Raw genomic sequence first — 18,558 nt, 5'->3', positions numbered from 1 at the left:
CCAGGTTATGTAAATGGATGAATGTAGTTGTTTATGTGGTTCGAATTTTGTACAAATTTTAAGAGACAGGTTTGACGTTAAGAGTCGTAGTGCTTTCGTGTGTTGTGGTGTATTGTATGCTTTGTACAGCGTATATTGTGGTAATTATTTCCCCCAGAAGGAGATATCCTGTGTGTGGCGGTATATGCGCACTTTTTAATATAGTTGTCCTTGCTAAAAAGCAGAGGAATTTACCGGAGAACATTTAGTGCTGTTCAAAGTTGTTTAATAACCCAGGGATTTGCTCTAGTTTTCTGGTTAATGGTCTTTTTTATTAATAAAGTAAATGCTACTGCATTTAACCTTTCTATGGACAATTATAATGTAAATACATATATAAATTTCTTATAATTATAGGAATATTCCATATACATGACTGCGTATTCGTGGTATGATGACGTGGAAAATGGAAAGTCTTATATATATTAACGTAGATAAACTGAATGTTCGGTTTTAGTTTTAATCTAAAACTAATATGAATTTGTTAAGTTAGACCTTCCTTGTAAATTTCACGAAGTAATTCATTGTATTCAAGTAATTGTAATTAAATAATATTTGGCATCTCTGAATCTAATGAAGGAGGAGATAAGTCACTTTTAGTTCAGTTCAAGTCAGCTAGCTAACGGGAGAGCATTGTATATAGTGCACTTAAAGACGGTCGGATTTGACCCATGCAACCCAACCAAGACCGAAAGCCTGTCATTATCTGTCAATCTGACTTACCTAGCAAAGTATCATTTAAGATTTGGCCAAATCTAGGCGAGCTAGCTAGGATAAAGAAGATAATAATAGTTGAGTTAGGGAGTCAGTAAATACCCACTCATTCAAAGAGACTCCTATCATATTAATTTTAATATTTGGTGTCGTGATAGGATACGAAAAAAAGTGATTCGTGAAAGATGTGGAGTGAGGAAGTCTGTGGACACCCGAATCGAAGAGAGTGTACTGAGATGGTATGGTTATGTGGAGAGAATGGATAACAATAGAGTGGTGAAAAAGGTATATCTGAACGAAACTGAAGGAGGGATGAGGCGAGGTACGCCAAGGAGGAGGTGGAGGGATATGGTGAATGAGTGTGTTAGGATGAGAGGTATGGAAGTCAGTGAGGCTAGGAAACTGACAAGAGATCGAGCTGGCTGGATGAATGTTGTGAGAAGAAGTACATGGTCAGGGATATGGCACCCCTTTTTAACGTGACAGTGTCCGGACCGACTATCAGATACATTTATGTGAAGCTACAGAATGGGGTGAATGTTTTTGGCGTATTAGACAGAGCCAGGATTCGGGTGGGGTGGGGGGGGCTTGAATGATGAATGAATGGAAGCATGGCCCAATGGATTGGCAAACTTGGGCTGGCTGGACGTTGCTAATCCCCACCCTACCCTAGGGTGGGAAAGGAGGTCCAGATGATGATGACGATGATGTATCTTGATAGAAGAATACCCTTAAATTATTTGACATATACTCTAGTACATGGTCTTCAGGCTGATTGTATTCTTGCACTGAATTAAAAACTGGGATTATTTCGGGGGTAGATTAGATTTGCTCTTTGTGGTATCTTTTAAGGATTTTGCACTTGAAAAGTTTACTTACCTCATCCATCGACCTTACTTTTCATTATTGCCCATGAGGAGCGTAGGAACTCGAGTCCTAACTGCTCAGTCCAGATATAAAAGGCAAATATGATCATTCGCTCATCCCTGGACGTTATTATGTGAGTGATGAATCTAACCCAGCCATCTGACTTCCTTATAGATCGCATCAGCGAGGGGGGTGGGGGAGGGAGTGCATCTTAACCCACTCCACGCCCAACCTGTTTAGTGCACGGACCCATGATTCAAAGGAAGCATTACAGCCTTCAAACCCGACGTTAATACTGCTTTACGTGCCAGGAAATCACCATGGTCAGCGCTACTTTTCATGCGTTCTACTCTAACCATAGAGAATACAGCGCGTCTTCTGAGGCTCAACCGCTAATACCCACTGTCACTTTTGAATACATGCTGGACTGTATCACTAAGGGTTGGTGTAATGCAATTAGCAGGGCGGAGGTGGGTTATGACATATCAGTGGTTATTGTGAAAGAAAAATGAAATGCATTATAACGAAATTCTAATAATGAAACTATGCCTTCCTACTGACTGGGATCAAATACACGCCTTTAGAAAAATCAAACAGCATCTCTAACTACGTGCCCACCACCTTACCTGTGAGTGAAAAGAGTGTCTAGGGAGCCTCTATGTCCAACGAGAACAAAGCCACTCAGTCGCCACACTAACACACTAACCACTAACATAAATTAAGCGAAAACGTGGAAGCACGTGGGGGTCTAAGTCATACAGATGCGGGTTTTACTCTGGATTTATATTCCGATTAGACTCTCATCCTAAGATATACTGATGGCCATTACTTGGGGATTGGGTGGGTTTGGATTCTTTTTATTCATTTTTGTTACTTTGTGTGTGTGTGTGTGTGTGTGTGTGTGTGTGTGTGTGTGTGTGTGTGTGTGTGTGTGTGTGTGTGTGTGTGTGTGTGTGTGTGTGTGTGCCTTTCAGACTGAGGATGTAATGATGGCACTAATATTACTGGAATATGTGCATTTATGTGCAGACAATTATAGCCTAATTTAGATGTGTGAGGATATGGTTACACAGTATTCATTTATAGTACAGCTCGTTTTCCTAGATAATTATATATATTTTCAGTTTGCCTATTGATACACCTATATTTCTGGCTCCTGTTTTTTATGTATCTCTCCTTGTCAGTTTTTTTTGTCTCTCACTATTTCTATCTGTCTATCTGTCAAACTATCTCTGTATTTATCGGTTTCTCCCCCACCTTAATTAGCTACACATACAAGGACCATTCTAAATCACTGTTCATCCATTTGTCCAGCCTCAAAACCTGCCATGAAAGTTAACAGAGCTAATATTTATGACGAGAGAGAGAGAGAGAGAGAGAGGGGGGGGGGGCATACACACGCAAAGGAACATCACTCTCTCTCTCTCTCTCTCTCTCTCTCTCTCTCTCTTTCTCCACACACACACACACACACACACACACACACACACACACACACACACACACACACACACACACACACACAAAGCCTTTTTCAGCACCCTTGTCTGGCTTCCAAAGCTTAATATGAAATTCAAAGACCCTTTCTCCCACCTTCTCCCCAGCCTCTGACCCATCTTCTCCCCTCTCCCATTCCTCCCCAGCCTTGCCATTCTACTTGCTATTCACTTTTTATTCATATTCTCCATCTCCCTTTCCTCCACCCTAATTCATTCTCTAGCTACATTTCTTTCCTCCCTTCTTTCTCTCCCTTAGTTCTTCTGTCTCCTGTCTCTTTTCACTTCTCTTCATCTTTCTTCTCTCCTTCTCTCGTTTCGGCCCTTTCATTCTCATCCTTGGTTCCCTTCCCGTTCGTTTCTTTCCCCTCCTCTCTTTTCTTCTCATTATCGTTTTTGTTTTCTTTCTTGACACCATTATCATTTAGATTTTGCCTTCTATTTTCACTTTCTTACTGTCACCTCTTGAACCTCTTATTATGTTATACCCGCACGCGTGCCTGTGTGTGTGTGTGTGTGTGTGTGTGTGTGTGTGTGTGTGTGTGTGTGTGTGTGTGTGTGTGTGTGTGTGTGTGTGTGTGTGTGAGTGTGTGTGTGTGTGTGTGTGTGTGTGTGTGTGTGTGTGTGTGTGTGTGTGTGTGTGTGTGTGTGTGTGTGTGTGTGTGTGTGTGTTTGAAACTTGTGATCATTTTCGCATTTATTATTAGGATTTTATGAAGTGGAACTGTAAATTTTTTAACAAGAAAATTTTTTTTAAAAATATTATCCAGACGTAGGGAAGAAAAAAGAGGAGAAACAAGAGATGAGAAAGGCTCAGAAACAAAGAGCTGTTGCGATGGGAGAAGATTCAGAGTCCTATACCCATTACGAAATCCTAACAGCTACAAACATCATGCCAGTACAGTGTGGAACGTAGTCATGGTTATAAAACTTTATATCTCCTCCCATCCCAAATGCTTTCCCGTTTTTTTTTTTTTTTCATTTCGTTTCTGCACTTTATCCGTCGCAACATCTTCTAAATTATTAAAAAAAATATATGTTTTTTAGATCATGACCTGGCTTCCAAATACACACTAACTATAAAATGATACAGCTTTTAACAATATGATAATCACAACAGTGGTTACTGATCCATTATATCTAAAATTGTTACGTTCAATCATGCAACACGAAGCCGTGAAGTTTCACGTGTTCTGAGACGAGGTCTGAGTACTAGACAATGTTTTCAGGCTGCTGCTTGCGTATTATAGCTCGAATCATGCTCTAAGAGTGAAGAGAAACATCCTCCTTTGTCCTGAAGCGTTTTAGTGTGTAAGCACTCGCGTACACCCTTTCGCTTTGTAGTTATGGATGATAAAGAAAGAGCAAGAAGCGGTGCCAAGGCACAGCAAAGCCGTCCCCAGCAGTCATTTTAGTGCTGACGTATAAACACGAGAGGATATCTAGTCGAGGATATCACTTATCAATTTTGGAGTAAATCGGGTGAAAATGGACGATTTTATGCCCATTTGATATATTAGGCCTGACCCACCTGACACTGACCCTCCAACCGGTAATTGAGAGTGACCCCTCACATGTAATGAGGCATGTTATAGGATGCAGATTTGAAAGGTGCGCTTTAAGGTTTTGGTTTCATGTCGATATGACGAATCTGAATGGAGTTATGGCGAAAAATTAGTTTTACTCATCCCCGTTTTTTACAGTTTTTGTACTTACAGACTGGGTCGTGGCCCAGTTTGACCCAGAACTCAATCTGGTGATCAAAAGGTCATACTCCATCATCCCTGTAATTTTAGTCAAAATAGCACCAGTAGTTTTCGCGTAAAGTTGTTAACAGACAGACAGACAAACAGACAAACCGAGTGAAAACAATACTCGTCCCCGAGCCCCTCCGGGGCGGGGACAGGTAATAATGAAAAAAAGAAAAAAAAAAAAAATATATATATATATATATATATATATATATATATATATATATATATATATATATATATATATATATATATATATATATACTGTATATACAACAGCAAAATCGATATTTTCGGAACCTGATTTTACGACTACTTAAAATGGATAGTGCGACTTTGCTCGTAGTTTTGCATTCCTTGTAAAATAGCGAAGATCTTTTAGTCTGCATGTTTAAAGCTGGTTTCACGAGCGTTTTGGTGCGGTCGCCTCTATACCTCATGTAAGAGACATTTTGAACCTACGCCAACCCTACTTAACAATCGAGACTACATATTAATGATTATTTTAGGAATTAAAAGGTCAAAATTTTAGGATGATTACCAGCCGCGATAACGAAGCTGGTATTGTTATATATATATATATATATATATATATATATATATATATATATATATATATATGTGTGTGTGTGTGTGTGTGTGTGTGTGTGTGTGTGTGTGTGTGTGTGTAGCACGATAACCTCGCAGTCTCTCAAGATATCATTACAAAATTTTACATGTGTGTAGTACGGGACGAAATCCATCACGAGTTCGATATTGGTGAGAGTAGGTCAAGGTCTGTATGTCTGTTGGCACGATAACTTCGCAACCGCTCAAGATATCATCACAAAATTTTACAGGTGTGTAGTAAGGATGAAAATCTCTTATGAGTTCGAAACTGGTGAAAGTAGCCTAGGTCAAGGTCAAGGTCATATTCCAAGCTTCGCTAGATATGTATCTACTCGCGGCTAGTGTGATTCGCCCTTTGGGGGGGCCTATAGTTCTTCCTTTGTGTGTGTGTGTGTGTGTGTGTGTGTTTCAGAAATTGTGATGCATTTATATTTATTGAAGGTTTATTGCACCACGCACATGTAACTTGCTAGATGAATAGAATCGATTGGCGTCAGGTAAAATAGAATATAGAAACGCAACGCGACGATGAGAGGTTTAACAGTGTTTTCTATTCTTCTCATTTTTTTTCCAATTTGGGTAATGAGGCCATACTATTTCCAAGTTGAAATGTAAGAGAAAAACTTATTTAAAAAATTGTTTTGTTGACAGTGAGAATATGAAAGGGAAGTTGATTTTTTTAATGCTAATATATATATATATATATATATATATATATATATATATATATATATATATATATATATATATATATATATATATATATATATTGTAAATCTCGGTTGTTTGGCTTATGTATACGTCACGGGATTCAGGCGAAAAAACCCGGAGAGAGAGAGAGAGATGAGGGAGGGACCTGAGAGGGGAGGGTAGGAGTGGGGTAGTGGAATGGAGACCTGTGAGGGAAGGGAAGGCGGAGGGGAGAGAGGAGGGAGAAGGAGGAGTGAGCGAAGAGCGCGAGGTGCAAGGGTAGACGGAGCTGGAGGGGAGTGGCTTATGTAAACTCTTAAACTTTCCCATGTTAATTACAAGGTGAGGTGGGGCACGAGAGAGAGAGAGAGAGAGAGAGAGAGAGAGAGAGAGAGAGAGAGAGAGAGAGAGAGAGAGAGAGAGAGAGAGAGAGAATATTGGCTAGGTAGGGAAGAGGTTATAAAGGCGAATGATGGGAAATGCATAGGTACAGAAGTAATAAGAATGGGGGCACAGTAGACAGGGAAGGGTTATAGACTGGAGAGAAGCTAGACTGTAGTAGGAGCGATACAGGAAAAGGGAGGTGAGTGACAGGGAAGAGGAGGGAGAGGGGGAATGAAGTGAGGGGGGACATGAGTCTGGGTACGCAGAGGGGGTCCAAGGAGGAGGAAGGGAGAGAAAAAGAGTTGAGTGAGGAACAGGAAGGGGTAGGAGAACTGTGAGGATTATTTACACGGAGAGGGATAGAGGAGAGGGATAGGCAGGGGGAGAAGAGACTGGCAGACGGAAAAGGGAAGGGGAATGGGACATCGAAGGGGCAGCGTTGAATTGGGAAGATGAGGATGAAGGGGAGAAGGATAATGGGTACCAGGTAATGGATGTAAAGAGGAAGGGAAGAAAGGTAGATACAATTTCTTAGGAGAAAGTTAATAAATTTCATAGGGTAAATCGCTCTTAACGAGCGATTATTTTGTTGGATAAATTTTCCTTGAACTATTTGCATTGATAATATTTTCTTGTATTTCCTTAGCGAAAAATTCCTTGATAAATTTTCGTAGATAATTAAGCATATGTTTAATTCATATATAGTTTCTTGGACTTATTTTTAGATAACTTCTTTGATTTAGTTCCTTAAGTTAAACATCCTTGATTTAATTCCTGAGAAAAATTTCCTTGATTAATCTGCTGTAATAAACTGTCCTTGATTTATTTCCTTTCTTGAAGAAATCCTTGGTTTAGTTCCTTAGATAAAACAGTTTTGAAAGGTGTCATTATAAAAGAATTCCTTAATTTCCATTCTTATATAAAACTCCATACAACTGCAGTGCTAAGAAGAAAATCCTAGTTCATGTTCAAAGGCAGATTTACTTAAATTGCGTTTATTTATTTATTTCCTTATTTCTTCATTTATTTCGCGTTGTACAATTCCTGCAATAATATTCAACTTATAATATTAATGGCTTATTGACATTAGTAAGAAAGAATGCCGAAGAAGTGTGTGTGTGTGTGAGAGAGAGAGAGAGAGAGAGAGAGAGAGAGAGAGAGAGAGAGAGAGAGAGAGAGAGAGAGAGAGAGAGAGAGAGAGAGAGAGAGAGAAGCGAAAGCTTCCCAAACAAAATTATACCCACACACACACAAACACACACACACACACACACACACACACCTCTTCCGTGCTCCACACTACACACAGGCACCTATTTACACAAGGCCCTTGCAAATCATTTATGACACCCACCCGACTAACTCATACCTCCCGTCCCTAAGCCAGCCTAACGTCGCTGTCTGGCTGATAATGGAAGGGCATGTTCATTGGCAGGGTTTATAGCTCAAAGGCAAACAGCATGAAACAAGGCTAAACAGGGAGGGGTAAGCAGACGAACAACGGAGACAGCACACACAATACCGGAGACGAGCACAAACAAAGCACAGAATACATAGATGCCTTCCTGGATTTACACTGGGGTTGGAGACTGCATAGTGAATGTCAGTATAACATATATATATATATATATATATATATATATATATATATATATATATATATATATATATATATATATATATATATATATATATATATATACTGTTTATACATTCAAATAGCTACAAGTAGCCCATCAATATCTGTGCTGGTACTGGCTGTGTATAGAGGCTGCCTGGTGAATGTTGGCGTAAAAATGCATGTGAACTTTAAAACGTAATCAAAAGGACTTCAAAGAGCTTAAAACAGCAGACATCTTCCTACATACCGCACTGATCCTGGTTTTGTATGGCGTGTACTTGGTTATCATAGGGAAATTTTTGTACCGGTATGTTTAATGTGAAAATTTAAGAAGATTAATAGAATCATAGGGATATAATTATATGATCAACATGAAAAACTTTGCTTTGTTTTAATTTAAAATACATTTCCATAATTACACTGCAATGCATGTGAGCATAACACACTCCCATACACATGACAATAAAATGCATATACCGTACAAACCAATATACAGAAACTCATAATGTGTCCTCCCATACATAAACACGCCTAAAATACCCATTATTACATATACTTAAACGTAAAGAAACACACACACACAGACACACACACACACACACACACACACACACACACACACACACACACACACACACACACACCTTTCGTCATGTGCACAAACTACCTACAGTAAGATCAAGGAAATGAAAGTAGGAAAACTGACTAATCTATGGTGGTGGGTATGTATGTGTATGTCTATATATGTGTACATATTTGTGTGTATTTATGTGCGTTTGTTTGCTCTTGGAAATCAAATATGTTTCTGTTTGAGCTTCCGCCCCCCCCCCTCTCTTTTTCTCCTTTTCTATCCCTCTCCCTCCTGTCTGCCTCCTTTCTTTCTCCCTCCCCTTCTGCTCCCCCTCTACGAACATCTCCCTCACTGTTTCCTTCTTTTATTCCCCTCCCCCCTTTCCCTCTCCTCGTCCTCTCTCTTTTCTCTCCATCTCATTCTCTCTCTCTCTCTCTCTCTCTCTGTTTCCACATATTACCCACTGACCGCTGCAAAATTAAGTCTCGTAAATAGCACCAAGTTTTGTTAAATTAGCCCGAGATGGTAATTTTGGGGAATTAAAGTTACTGGGTGGATGTGGCAGGAGAGAGAGAGAGAGAGAGAGAGAGAGAGAGAGAGAGACAGACAGACAGACAGACAGACAGACAGACAGGGAAGGAAAAGGTGGAGGAGACAGGGAGAGGGATGAACAGATACTGAGGAGGAAGACCAGGGGGTGGAGAAAGGAACGGGTATAGAGATAACTGTAAAGAAAGGCGAGGAAGGAGGGAAGGAGAAGTGTTTTTATGTAGGTGGGGAGGACAAGGGGGAAGGGAGTCACAGTCGTGGAGAGAAAAGGGAAGAACTGAAAGGGGGAAGAAAGGGAAAAGAATGAGAAAAGAAAGGGGATAGATTGAGGATAGGGAGAGGATGGGGGAGAAAAGGAAGGGGTAGAGGACGTCATGATGGTAGTATTTACGAACTTCTTAGCAGTGGCGTATATAGGTCCATGGAAAGGGGGGGACCACAGGGGTGAATCCAGAATTTATTTTTAAGGGGGGGAGGGGCGAGCGAAGCAAGCCTCTACAGCCGGGGGGGTCTGAGAAGGCGCTGTAACTCCCCAAGGAAATTTTTTGAAATCAGTCATTTTTAGGGGCATTTTGAGGCTTCTGGAGGGATATACTGCACTATGATTTTCAATGACAAAGCTTACAGGAAAACTGGATGACCCTGATTCTGCAGTTGTCTGGCTTGAAGAAGGGTCCGGTGACTGACTCATTGATTTTTTGTTTCTTACGTGCACTTTGTGAAAAATAAGTCTAGTGTTTTATGGCGTTTCATGTTTGTCCTCCTGTTTAACAAATAGTCATTATTCACAAGACTTAGGTGCTTTAATGTCACTAAATATTACCTACTGAAAAGCAAAAAGAAATACTATTAACATTAGTAACAGTCTAAGAAACTACCGGTTCACCCTTCTATGTTTTGTCTATTTATATTTTTCCTTTTTCTATTAGGGTCTTTGCCAGACATATAAAGATAATATAATATTTAGCTTGCCAAAGCCGGAGCCCTGACACATTCCAGAATAACGAAACTCACAACTACACAAGCGAGAGCTGAACACCACTATCCGTCTGACGGTATTCGGTTCCTCTCACATCGGATCCACAGGCCGTGCAGGGCGCTACACTTCCAGTCAAAACTCACACGTTCTGGACACGACCAACCTGACGAATAATATATTACGAAGTGTCCCACTCCCAATATACAAGAATAAACTTACTCTATTAGGGATTACTTAGGTAAAGTATTGAAAGTACCACAGTATTAATTATGATCAAATGGTGCTTATATTAGCTTGTGACTGAAGAAAGAGAAGATTTATAATATTTGCGTAATGAGTATGATGTTTCTCCTCTCTCGTTGCCGATGTCGGCCAACGGCTGTCAAACTTCCTTGCCAGCTGTATGACAAATTAAAAGTTAAAACCCTCTTCTCCTTAAAAATGCAGGCTGTTAGTTACAACCATCATTTTATAAAAATCGATAAGGGAAGTTTACAGTTTCTATAGCAACCAGTTTATGGGGGCCAATGCCATGTGGGCAAATGTTTTGAATACGTATTTAGATCTGCAGATACGTAGGCCCACTGGGACAAAACGGGGGGTGGGCATGGCCGAGTGCCCCCCCCCCCATATACACCACTGCTCCGTAGTTCAATGCGCTCGATGTCACTTGCACAAGCTGGTGTGTGACCCTGAATACGGAAAAAAACAAAAATCTCTACGGATATCCCTCATCCCATTTCATTTTCTCTGGGCAATTATAGTCTATTTGATTGACTTGTGCCGCTAAGATGCATGGGCCGAGTATGGCGTGTTTGATTCGCGGCTGCTGATTGGCCGCCGATGATGTAAATCTGCAGCTCTTCTTATTTTCGCACATATATCTATATTTTTAAACTGTTTGCAATATAAGCAGCCAGTTTAAATATGAAACAATATCCGAAGCTAAAGAGGTCAAAATTAGCTTGAAAAGTTAAGAAAATTAAAGATGATTGTAAAGTTTCATAAAACGATGAGTGACGTTTGAAGTAAATTTTCCACCCACGGTGTACACCCACGTCCGCATGTTGCACTACAGTACATGCCTGCATTTACTTCATTGAAATCATCGGTGGCCAATCAGCAGCCGCAGATCAACACACCCTACTTGCCCCATACATCTCAGCTGCACAGGTCAGTCAAATAGACTATAGGTGACAAAAATATAATTAAATAATTAAATCAGAGGGCAACAGTTCGTCCTAAACTCATTTCTAATATACAGTACTATAGTCCTGGGATGCAAGCGTGCATGAGCGTGTGTGTGTGTGTGTGTGTGTGTGTATGTGTGTGTGCGTGTAATTCACCGGGTCGGTCAGGATCACTTGATGGTCGTGATCGTCAGCTTTTACCCTCCCGAAAGGGAGCTGAGAGCTCATATAGTCCGATCTAAGGGCAAGGCTGTGACCTTCACACACGCACACACCCGTCCCCTTGCTCCAGGGGGACAGTAACCACCCACTTCGTCAGTGAAACTTTTCGCAACCTGAGCGAGGCGCGAACTCCCGTCCACCAGTTGGCAAGCGAGAACGTTACCACTGCACCAGCGAGCGGTGTGTGTGTGTGTGTGTGTGTGTGTGTGTGTGTGTGTGTGTGTGTAGTGCAGCAAAAATATGAAAGAAAAAAATGTTGATGAAACTTGGAAGGATGGTTAGAACTGGGTCCCAGATGGTCCATTTTAAATTTCATGTCGATCAAAATTTTCTGAAGATATGTTTTGGCCCCTAATAATTGTTTCCATTAGTGTAACGGTACACACACGTGGAAGAGACGATGGGATATTTCCGTAGAATTTCAGAGGTCTTTGGAGAGAGAGAGAGAGAGAGAGAGAGAGAGAGAGAGAGAGAGAGAGAGAGAGAGAGAGAGAGAGAGAGAGAGAGGAGATTTATATATTTACACTCCGATGTCTATTACTTCATGGATGCTACCGTAAGTACAGATGATATTATTCAGCAGAAAATTGTGGTCTCTGTGGTAGTGGTGGCGGTGGTGGCAGTTGCGATAGTGGAGGTGGTGGTGGTGGCCGTAGCAGCTGTGATGGTGGTGGTGATTTGACAGTGGTTATGGTGGTGGCAGATGTGACAGTGGTAGTGGTGATGGTGGTAGATGTGATAGTGGTGGTGGAGATATCTGTGGTGATGATGGTGGTGGTGGTGGTGGTGGTGGTGATGTTGAAAGTGGTGGTGGAGATGTTGGTGGATACTGTGATAATAATGATGGTGGTAGCTGTAGTGATGGTGAGAGCTGCGGTGGTTGTAAGTGTGTGGTTGAGTTGGTAACTGGTGGTGGTGATGGTGGCTGTGGCGGTGGTGTTGATGGTGGTGGTGGTAACAGTTAAGAAACGACTGTCATTTGAGCAAGCGCTTTGCGGCCCTATCGGGTCGCTAGGCTCTTGTGACAACTATTGCAACATATGTGGATGTTTGTGTAAAGTTTCTTTAACAATAGCAGTCTGAATTCACGGAATGATTATATATAAACGTACATCCATCACCAGAGGTTCGTCCACATTCTCTGCCGTCTGTAACTATGAAGAAACTACACTGAAGATGTAGAAATATTGACCACCCCTCAAAAGAGTATGAGAAAGAGGTGTATTTTGTGTCCTTTAGGAAAGAAAAATGTCTCAGGGAGGACTGCTGGTGAACTTTTCGCGCTGTGGCTCAATAATGTAGTTGATGAGAGAGAGAGAGAGAGAGAGAGAGACTTTACAGCTTAAAAAAGCCTCCTAAATCAACGAAACAAACTACCAATTGTAAATAAAGGAAAACTATAATGAAAATGAAAATCGAAAAGAGAAGCATTGGTAGTGTAGACTAATATATTCATCTCTTCCTCCCTGCATTTCACTTCCTACTGGACATCCACTTAGTCGGTCCATTGTACCCCTTAAATATCTAACGTTCTCTTTCCTCCTGTGTGTGTGTGTGTGTGTGTGTGTGTGTGTGTGTGTGTGTGTGTGTGTGTGTGTGTGTGTGTGTAAGAGAGAGAGAGAGAGAGAGTGGGGAGGCAGAGAGAGAGTTAGGGGTGGGATGGGTGAGGGGGAGGGATAAGAAGGGGAAGGCGAGAGAACGATGGCGTTGGAGGGGTGACACGGTGAAGTGCAGGGGAGGAAAAAGACTATTATAGGAAAGGGAGTAGGGGTTGGGGATTAGAGGGAGAAGGGGAGGGATGGAGGGGGAGGGTGGAGAGGAATAGGGATTAGAAGGAAAAGAATAGACGTGTATAAGAAAGAAGTGGGCATACGAGGAAGAGGGCTCTAGCTGGTGTTTAGGGGAGCTGAAAAGGATGTATACGAACTCGAAGATAGTCACGCGGTAAGAGGAGTAATCTACTGTCTCAGATGTCGCGAATTCGAGCTAAACCAGGATTAGGGAGAAGTGTATTGATCTGATTATCGTTATAAAGACTTTCCTGATTTTCCTCTAGATCCGCTGGGATGTCATAAGAGTATGGCCATTAACATCATTTCACCAAAACCGAATGAGATAGGCCTAGAATGTACAGTACTTACTATGGACGATCAGTATTAGTGCTGAAATGATGACATGAGACGGTGTGCCGGGCCAACAAAGGGAACAAACTATTATGTCTATGCCTAGAGTGTTGGTACAGGGGGTTTTCAATGCCAGTTTAATTAGTTCAACCGATGACGGGCTTGTTCTTGTATTTTGCTCATGCCATTTTCAAACGATTGTGTTCCCTTTGAAAAAGAGGTTTCGAATTGGATACAGCCTTACTTACTCCCTTCTCATCTAAGGTGCTCTCCAAAGTTTAATGAGATCTCCAGGCAGCAGGAAGAGCAAGAACACGGGAATGGAGTATCCCCATAGAGTGGAACATCCACGTTGTACAACCACGCTAAACAGGAGGACCTTATTGTCGAATCTTTGACCCTGCCATGCGCCTTTGACCATTGGCTGATTGCTCTCAAAATCTTATTATTCCGTCTTTAGCTAACCCTCAAATAATCCTGAAACTTAACTCCAAATCAGATCAAAATTGTTAACAATTGGCCTTATCCATTGTTTTTCCCCTTTTTATCAATTGTTCTGAATTTAGAAAAAAAAAAAATCTTCGGTTGACCTTAAACCCTTCCTCTAAGTTTGATCCAAATCGAATAATGTACATTCGAATTAAGAGGTTGGATGCTCGTCTTTGCACTGCAAGCCTTACCACTGAGTGACTGTCCTCGAAATTGAATCACACCATCCTTTCCTTTCTCTCAAACCCTCCACCAAATTTGTCATCATGGGATAAAAACTGTTTGAGCTAACCTTGTCCTTACCTTATGACCTTTGATCTCTTATCCAAGAGAACTTCAGTATTCTTGCTTGCAGACAGGCAGATAGAAGGAACGACGGACAGAGAAACTTATCATGAAACCTATTTACTCTTTCAATTGCGAATGTAATAAGAGAGCGCAGATCTCCGGCAGTGCAGCACCATCCTTCGATTTGTCCATCCCTAGCCATTTCCGACCAAAAACTGATAAATTTGTCCTCTGATGGTCCTCAGTCTTTTTTTTTTTTTTTCCAAATTAGGTGCAGTTTCATTCAGTTATTGTTGGCTTGGCTTCGTGAATGAAAATTTAGGAAAGATGAGGTCAACGTCTGCTGCAGGCACGCTGATGACTGACGAGGCCTATGTGGGACAGACAGAGTCGGCCACAGTAGCTGGTGTAGGTCTGGTCTGTCCGGGGTACAGAATGGTCAGGGTTCTTGCGCCGGCTCCTTTTCTCAGCCAAGCTGGCTCTGCGGTCATCCTTGAAACGAACTGAGGCCTGTTAAAGTGCTCTGCGCTAATACTCGCAGTCGGAAGCTTGAGTTGGCCACTGGCGATAGTCAGTACTACACAGGGTCAGGGATTTCTTGAGTGAGTCTTTGTAGCGCTTCCTTGAAGCCCCTTTGTCGAGGTGGCCAGTGGACAGCTAACCTTACATCAGGATTTTGGGCAGGCAGCTATCCTTTATCCAGGACATATGCCCTGCCCAACACGGTTGGATCCTAAGGAGCATGGCTTCTATATTAGTAGTGTCTGCTGCTTTAAGGACTTTAATGTTGGTGATGAAGCTGGACCAGTGGATGCGCTGAGGATGGTGCACAGGCAGCGCTGGTGGAAGCACTCCAAGAAGCGTACATGCCTGTGGTAGGTGACCTAGAACACAGCATTGTTGAGGAGTATGGTCAGCACAACAGTTCTGTCGACCCTGATTTTGGCGTCGATTTTGAGGTTTCTGTTTCTCCAGACTCGTTTGTAGAGCCTGCCGAAGGCACTGCTTTAGCTAGTCTGTTGTCTACCTCTTTGTCAATCATGGCGTCGGAGGAGATGACACACGCCAGATAACAGAACTGTTTGACTACTCTCAGCTCAGTCGGCCTGATGGAAATTCTTGGGGGATGGTACTCTTTGTGGGGTGCAGACTGGTGGTGTAATTCAGTCTTGTTCAGGCTGACTTCTAAACCGGAGCCGAGCAGCCTCAGTAAAACTAGAAGTTAAACTCGGGAGGGCTGATTCAGTGTGGTATCTCATTAGATTTCATTAAACTGCAAAATTACAAACGTACAGACAGAAAGGGAAAAAAAAGAGTAAAACGCCAAACACATAATCTCATCGTGGAAGTAATGCAATCATTGACTTTCTCGAGGTGAAAATGTTAATACAAGTAATATTCCACCAGCTGCAGAATTAGAAATAGCTTTACCAGGATTGGCCACATAGCCTGCTATACTCTGCAGCATTTTAAAACACTGGCTATTTTTGTCGGTCAATCAATGACGGACAGAGAGAGAGAGAGAGAGAGAGAGAGAGAGAGAGAGAGAGAGAGAGAGAGAGAGAAGGGAGGATATTCTGACATGTCTGGTAAGTTAGTGGGGGAAATGTAGTGAAAACTGAGGGCAAAATTAGAAACAGAACTGGGGTGGAAATCAACAAGCCCCGCATTCTATTTGGAGTTTGTTAGTTATTGCAGGAAACGTGTCCTGGATTTAGAGAGGGGTTGTCATATTTTACATAGAACCGGGAGAGCAAAAATAAGAGGCGGGTCATTCTGTCGGAGATAAACCCATGAAGGTTAAGTATGGAAATAAACAAAAGTCTGAAGACAGTTCGTATCCTACCGGTAGCAAGAATTAAAAAAATAATAAAATAATAATCAAGCTATTAGTGAAACAGTAATTTAAAAAAAAAGAAGGATCATACAGAAATTGTAACAATACCATTTTACATTTCTTTAACCTTACCTGTGACCTTTGCCGCTCACCATTTGTGTTCTAATTCGAATTACTTCATCCTTCCTAAACACCACTCTCTCACTTAAGTCTGGTTCAAATTGCAGAAAAACTGTTTGAGTTGACCTTCCCCTGTGTCCTTGACCTTAGATCTAATGATCACAAAAGTACGATTTCATCACCATTTGATCCTTCAAAGCCTCACCAAGTTTAGTGCAAACTGGATAAAAATGTTAGAAATATGCTGCTCATACCACACACACACACACACACACACACACACACACACACACACACACACACACACACACACATTCCATGGTCGTCCACGCCATTCTGCACAGAGCCAATCTCCCTCAAATAACTCCCTTTCCCACCACCCCTCCATTCTCCTGCCCACACACTGAATGGAATGGGGTAGGGAGAGGATTCACGAATAAAGTTGAATAAAGTTGCTGTATCCCCACTCCCTTTCTCTCTCTCTCTCTCTCTCTCTCTCTCTCTCTGTTGTAGTAGTAATCCTCTATGAACATCCATTAGCGAATACTGTGGCTTGTACAATGGCAGTCACGTGGTGGTCTGGGAGATCTGGTAATCGTTGCTGAGATGGATAGAAATGTAGATATATATATATATATATATATATATATATATATATATATATATATATATATATATATATATATATATATATATATATATATATATATATATATATATATATATATATATATATATATATATATATATATATATATATATATATATATATATACATATATATATATATATATATATATATATATATATATATATATATATATATATATATATATATATATATATAAGAAACAGAAGAACCAGTACAGTGTGCAGCATGTTTATTGCAACACTCTTCATCATCAGGCAATCTAAAATAAAGAGAAACAATAAATATTTCCAGAGAACATAGACCGCGTAAAAAGACTAAAAACTCTGCAAGATTCGACACAAAATCAATGAAAACATGCATTGAGAAGAACCAGCAACAGGAAAATTACAGGAAAAAAGAAATACGGGTAAAACAGAGCATTAAAAACACAGTAGTTCAATTGATTTCTCGTTATTAACAAAGGAGGGTTTATATTTAAGTGTTAACAAGGACTCACTGATACACAGCTCCCTCTCCGAGACCCTCGACAACAGAACCGTAAACGAGTCTAGACTCTAGACGGATGGGATGATCTTCCTGGAGTGCATGTTGCCAAATGGCGCTAAAAGAGGGACTATGCAATGGTCTGCTAGTTCGGATCGATCTTCCCAGGTGTTCAAAGATCCGGACCCTGAGTTGGCGCCTTGTTTTGCCAATATACACTGCATTACAGCAGTGACTCTCGTATTTATATACCACAGAGGCCTGTAGCTCTTTAGGGACCAGATCCTTGAATATGAAAAGAGTCCGAACTGTTCGCCCAGCTTTAAACACTACCCTTATGTTAAGTTGAGGATAAAATTCCTTTAATCTGTTTCGTAGAGCAAAACTGCGCTTGCCTACAAACAGAGGAGAAAAGTAAATACTGGTATCCTTTTTCTTGACCATAATTTTCTGTGGTTTAGGATTCTAAATTCTGTCTGAAACTTGTCCTACATATAAATCTGTAAAACGGAATGGAAAGCCATTGCGAAATAAAATATCCCTGAGGAACTGAATTTCCAAGTGAAAATCAAGAAAGTTACTGCTGATATGGTAGGCCCGGTGAACTAATGTAGCAACTAAGTTCCTCTAAAATCAACAGGTATGAAAGAGGAAAACTTTGTCATGAGTCCAGTAAATGTAGGCTTCCTATATACTGAGGTAGAGAATGAATTACCTGAATGGTTAACTAAAATATCAAGGAAGGGTAGTTGTGAACTCTATATTACTATGTCTGGAATTAAGATGCTCCAAAAATTTTGGGACGTGAGATTTTTAGATCAGAATCTCATATCCCAAAATTTTTGGAGTATCTCAATTCCAGACATAGTAATATAGAGTTCACA

The 18,558-nt window shown here is 40.9% G+C and overlaps 1 protein-coding gene across 1 annotated transcript in view; it reads left to right on the top strand.

Moving 5' to 3' along the window:
- Positions 1–18,558, top strand: part of LOC145390999 (uncharacterized) — an 83,533-nt gene that overhangs the window by 14,625 nt on the left and 50,350 nt on the right. Inside the window, exon 2 of the mRNA XM_080265730.1 lies at positions 15,267–15,457. Within this exon, the coding sequence (XP_080121856.1) occupies positions 15,267–15,457 (191 nt within the window). The remainder of the gene's footprint in view (positions 1–15,266; positions 15,458–18,558) is intronic.

Source organism: Coenobita brevimanus, chromosome 16, assembly GCF_032717465.1.
Source record: "Coenobita brevimanus isolate Jiangsu-jjx chromosome 16, ASM3271746v2, whole genome shotgun sequence".
Taxonomy (NCBI): domain Eukaryota; kingdom Metazoa; phylum Arthropoda; class Malacostraca; order Decapoda; family Coenobitidae; genus Coenobita; species Coenobita brevimanus.
The sequence above is the reverse complement of the archived record's forward strand: the minus strand, read 5'-3'. Positions and strand labels throughout refer to the sequence as shown.